We start from the raw sequence: 5,784 nt of genomic DNA, 5'->3' as shown, positions 1-5,784 counted from the left end.
GTGCCTCTGCGTTTAGTGAAAATCTTATTTTCAGTGGGGTGGTAGAAAAGGTAACCGATCCTTTTAGCGTATCCTACGAAAACCACTTTTTCGCCTCTGGGATCTAGTTTATCCGAAGATTCTAGAGTGACATAAGCGTTACATCCCCAGACCTTGAGATATGATACTTTTGGTTTCTTTCCATGCCATATCTCATAAGGCGTTTTGTCAACCTTCTTCGTTGGAGCTATATTCACAAGTTTTGCGGCAGTTTCTAGAGCATAACTCCAAAAGGAGCGTGAGAGGGTTGTTCGACACATCATTGATCGAACCATATCTAATAGAGTTCGATTTCTCCGTTCAGACACACCATTATGTTGTGGTGTTCCAGGTGGAGTGAGCTGTGAAACTATTCCACAATCCTTTAGATGGTCGATAAACTCCTGACTAAGATATTCACCGCCTCGATCTGATCGAAGCATCTTAATAGTTCTATTTAGCTGATTCTCTACTTCGTTTTGGTACTCCTTGAACTTTTCAAATGTCTCATGTTTATGCTTCATAAGATAAACATAACCATATCTACTGAAATCATCAGTAAATGTAACAAAGTATCTTTCTCCATGTCTTGACATCGTTCTGAATGGACCACATACATCTGTATGTACAAGTCCCAACAGACCATTAGCTCTTTCTCCAACATTTGAAAAAGGTGCTTTTGTTAACTTTCCACTTAAGCATGATTCGCATTTGCCAAACGTTTCTGAACCCTTGGAATCTAAGATTCCTGCGGTTTTAAGTTGTTTAACACGGTTCTCGCTTATGTGACCAAGTCTACAATGCCACATATACGTATCGTTGAACTCCAACTTATTACGTTTATGGGAGATGTTGTATAATATGTTATTGTTTTGGATTTCTATCTCATAGATTCCATTGTTTGGTTTTGCATCAAAGTAAAATACATCATTAAAATAAGCAGAAATAAATTCACCATTAAAATGATAATTGAAACCTTGTCCATGCAAAGCAGAAACCGAAACAATATTTCTAGTAACACTAGGAATAAAATAAACATTGTTCAAAACAAGTTCTAAACCAGAAGGAAGTAAAAGAACATATTCTCCAATCGCCTTCACAGCAACTCTTTGTCCATTGCCAACATGGACCTCCAAGTCGCCTTGTTTCAGCTTCTTAATCTTTCTTAGTCCCTGCAAAGCATTACAAATGTGAAAACCACATCCTGTGTCAAACACCCATGTTTTCCCAGAAAAAGAAAAGATTTCAATAACATATATACCTGAGGACTCTCCTCCTGAAGCCTTGGCTTGCTTCAGTTCAGCTAAATACTTAGCACAGTTCCTCTTCCAGTGCCTAATTTCATTACAATGAAAACACTTGACATCCTTTTGAGGCTTCTTGTTTGCAACTAATTTGCCTTTGCCCTTCCCTTTGCCCTGATTGCCCCTTTTCTTGGTGTTAGGTTTCTTAACATAACCCTCCTTGATCATCAGCACTGGTGCAGTCTTGCTGGGTATATTCACCTCAGCAGTTTTGAGCATCTGATGCAGTTCTGCAAGTGTCTTCTCCATCCCATTCATATTGTAGTTCATAGTGAACTGATCATATGACTTAGGTAATGAGTTGAGGATGATATCCCCAGCTAACTCATCACTCAAGGGGGATTCCAGACGAGCCAAATGATCAACATATGCCTTCATTTTTAGCACATGAGCGCTAACTGATGTACCCTCTTGCATACGAGTGGTTATGAGTGATCTCATCACATCAAACCTCTCATGACGAGCCTTCTGTTGGAACATTTCAACCAGGTGCTCATTCATCTCATATGCCATCTTGTCATCCATGGTCCTTTGAAGTTCAGGAATCATGGATGCTAACATTAAACATGAGACTTTCATAGAGTCATCAAAGTGCTTTGCATAGTTTCTATATGCAACAGTTTGCTGATTGATGGGTTCATCAGGGACTGGCGTTTCAAGAACATACAGTTTGCTCTCCGCCTTGAGAACAATTTTCAAGTTGCGGTGCCAGTCCATGAAGTTGGAGTGGTTCAGTTTGTCCTTCTCTAAGATGGACTTGAGAGAGAATTGGGAGGAATTGTTTTCAGTTGACATCTACAAAATTCAAAATTAATTAATTAGTATTTTATGTTTTAAATATCTTAATTTAATTTTATGACCCAAAAACAAAATTTTTAATTAAGATGAGATCCCGATTCATCATATGACAGTGAATTGGCTTAAGCACTATCCACTGGTATGATTATGTAGGTAAACAACGATTATTAATTGTGTCCACTACACAACTCTCCATTTGGGGTTATCGCTTAAAACGATGTATGTTTAACCCCAACTATGCCCACTTGATGAACAAGCGATGTTTTGTCCTTTACTATTAACTGTATCACCGGCCTATGTTACACAGGAAACGCGATGATTACCTTCTTTCATGATGGATGCCCAGATGCAGGGTATAGCACTAACATTTGGATTCGATTTAGAATGAAGTGTTAACTCGTTAAGGGTGGCATAAAACATCAATTTAAAATTTGGGATTTATTTTAATATTTACCAAAAAAAATATTTTGAATAACTCGTAGCATGAGGCGAGTTACACAATAGTTTATAAAATCCAATTTTATATAATTCGTGATAATAGAAACTCCTTTCCACGCTCGCACGATATAGTTTTAAATACCCTATTAAACTATGTCGGTCGATTTATCGCGAATGATCTTGTTTTAAATATTAATAAAACCCTTTTATTAAGTATACTTTTCAGTTTTATGTTTTAATAAAACCGTTGTCTTGATTGTGAAAATTTTATTTATTTTGGGTTATCTAGATTATTTACAATAAATAAAACACAACCACAAAGCACAATAATAAAAATCGACTCGAGCCCCTAATAGGTTGGCCGTTTCGTTTTAGCCAGAAACGAAACGAACTAGTCAAAAGGGTTTCAAAAGCTAATTTTGAAATCTCCCACTTGACCCGCGATCTCTATCTTCATGGTACCTGTTCGCCATTTATCTTGATCTTGTACTTGAGGGATTACAATAATAAATTTAAAATACAATAAACCAAATTTATTCTAATCCTATCTATTACATCGGATCCAATATCCGAAGAAAAAAAATACAAATCAAAATAAAACCATAACCAATACAACCATGACAAAGGTCATAACCTAGGACTCGATTCACATCACAATCCATAGACAACCAAAAGCTTTTGATCTTTTGTCAAAACAAATAATTTTTGACAAATAAAACATAGATCAAAATTATAACTTTACCATCTATACGCGTGTAAACCGTGGCTCTGATACCACTGTTGGGAATCATGGTATCAGAAAAATAGCGGAAGCGGTTTATATAATTTACCAAAAGCCGATTATATAAATTTGATTTATTAATCCGATTAATAAATATTCCCAATCAGGATCAAGGTTATACGCGTATAAACAAATAAACTGAATAAACAACCATAGAGGGTTTTAGTAATCAACCTTTGACGACTACACCGGAATTGTAACACGCGGGTTACAACGAATCCTCGCTAGTAGGAAGTTCACAACCGAGCACAAGATACCTCTAGTAGAACCGGCCAAAAAGAAGGTGGTTATTCAAAAAAAAAATCTCCTTGGGTTTCCACCTTAAACATCCTTTTATTCTAAAAGGTGTCTCTTGGGTTTCCACATTAAACATCCTTTTATTAGAAAAAGGTGTCTCTTGGGTTTCCACTATTATTATTTCACAAATAATAATCTACCTACTCGTGAACATATACGATTCGTGTACCAACGTGTAACTCTTCGGATCGTACCAAGTTAGTTACGTTGACTTTAATTAAGGTCGGACATACATATATCCAACAGTGAGGGGGACCGTAAACTTTATGATGTGTCTTTAGGGTTCTCAATAACCTGTATTTATAAGCTTCACCCAAGGGGAAACCCTAATTAACTAGTACGGGCCTTTATGTCCATCAAATAAAGCCCAGTTAATTTTATAGAGATATTAAGGTAAATATTGATCTGGTTATTAGATAAATGATCAATAAGGGCACCATAAATTATTTAATAAATAATTTACGCTAACATAAATATATATCTTTTATAGTATTAAATCTTGGCATAATGGCATCATTGATATCTAAAGCTGAATATGATATTTGTTTACATTTACAATATTATTAAAAACTTAAAGGCACGCATAATATACAGTGATATCAATTAATAACTTAAGCTAGCCTTAAGTCCTTACCCGCATGTCTATAACGTCATTGACATATAACACATGTCATATAATCATAAATGGTTAGAGTTTCTGACACGATACAAAATGACACGAAATTAATCAGGTTTTGGGTTGTTATATAAAAGACCATACGTAGTGGTAAGGGTGAATAATGCCTCTACCCCTGGGCGTTTTCCGTCATGTGGCAGTACAGTTAGTAAGGGGCATTATTGGGTGTTTTTTCTAAAATGAGTGTAGTGGGGATGTGGGCATTATGTTAAAAGGGTGTGGAGAATTAAATAAAAATAAAAAAACCCTCAAAAAAAGCTATTGGCCAAAAAAAGGAAGATTAAATGTGATTGGCCACTCAAAAAACCTTCAAGCGTGATTTAAATCACGCCAAAACAAAAAAAAATAAGCCAAACACGCCTAGGGGGTGGTGACCCGGCGTGTTTTGGCGTTTTTGGGGGGAAAAAACTGGGCAACCACGCCCATTATGTTCGATCTAACCATTGGCCGTGTTTGAATTGACTTGTTTAACCCACTTTATTAAATAGGTCGAATCACCAACATGTTTGGTTAAACATATAAGCCCACTAACCCATTTATGGTCTGTAGAACCCATTTTTACAACCTGATGAACACATTCACAAGTGGAGTATTACCCCCGATCCATTTGACACGTTTAACTAGTCGTGTTTGGATTTTGAAATTTTAAATGTATGTGGAATTGGGTTGATGTTTTTGACACGCATAAAATACGGACTATATTTGAATTGAGAATTCAACTCATCAACACGCCAATTGACAACCATAACTCCCTCATAAATCATTTACTCACCTAGTTACCAAGTAAAAACACACATATGCGTGTGAATATATACCCGCACAATATCATTCAAACATTAGATAATGGTATGCAAAGTTATTTTAATAATATATAAATAACCTTCTCGTGCAATAGCATAAGTTTAGTTTTGTTAAGGCTTCGATTTTATAGTGGTCCACGTCATTATTATGAAGTGGGTTATAGAAAATCACCATTGCTCGTCTAGTGGCACTCATCATAATTACAATGAATTCAATTTCACTTCCATACCATGACTTGACTTGTAGTGTGAAGTGGTCACTATGTGACTATAACAAGCCTTAATCATATTAAATATGATATGATTTTACGAAGAATATCTAGGTTCAGAAGTCCATTGTAGCCTGTGGGAGATCACCTGTAGGCCCTTAGAGCACACGGAGGCCCTCCTAATAAGCGTTGAGCAAGAGCTCTTCACTTGTGTGTTCAATACCTATGTAGGAGGGTTGGAGCGAACATACTCGTAAAACTAGATAAATAATTTGTTTTTTTTTTTTCAGTTTGATTTGGAGTAGATTCATTAATCATACATCACGTGTTTTTTAAAATATTAAATCATCTAAATACATTAAGTGAGTAAAAAACTAGAAAGATGTAATGTTTTAACTTTAAAAACGATAATTTATGTAACTTCTTACACCATGTTTCTTTTTATAGGACACTTTAACTTTTA

General features: G+C 35.7%; 1 protein-coding gene and 1 long non-coding RNA gene across 2 annotated transcripts; both read right to left on the bottom strand.

The window, feature by feature from the left end:
- Positions 1 to 954: 954 nt before the first annotated feature.
- LOC110906239 lies at positions 955 to 1,373 on the bottom strand. Its single transcript, XR_002573773.1, has 2 exons — positions 1,280 to 1,373; positions 955 to 1,190 (listed from the first exon to the last, which is right to left on the bottom strand). It is a non-coding gene; the product is annotated as an uncharacterized LOC110906239 (long non-coding RNA).
- A 35-nt stretch (positions 1,374 to 1,408) lies between these two features.
- LOC110907786 lies at positions 1,409 to 3,612 on the bottom strand. Its single transcript, XM_022152716.2, has 3 exons — positions 3,514 to 3,612; positions 1,473 to 2,117; positions 1,409 to 1,429 (listed from the first exon to the last, which is right to left on the bottom strand). Exons 2-3 carry the CDS (start codon positions 2,115 to 2,117, stop codon positions 1,409 to 1,411), a joined length of 666 nt encoding a protein of 221 aa, XP_022008408.1. The 5' UTR covers positions 3,514 to 3,612.
- Between the last annotated feature and the right edge of the window lie 2,172 nt (positions 3,613 to 5,784).

Source organism: Helianthus annuus, chromosome 14, assembly GCF_002127325.2.
Source record: "Helianthus annuus cultivar XRQ/B chromosome 14, HanXRQr2.0-SUNRISE, whole genome shotgun sequence".
NCBI classification, from domain to species: domain Eukaryota; kingdom Viridiplantae; phylum Streptophyta; class Magnoliopsida; order Asterales; family Asteraceae; genus Helianthus; species Helianthus annuus.
Note: the sequence above shows the minus strand (reverse complement) of the source record. Positions and strands in the feature narration are given on the sequence as shown.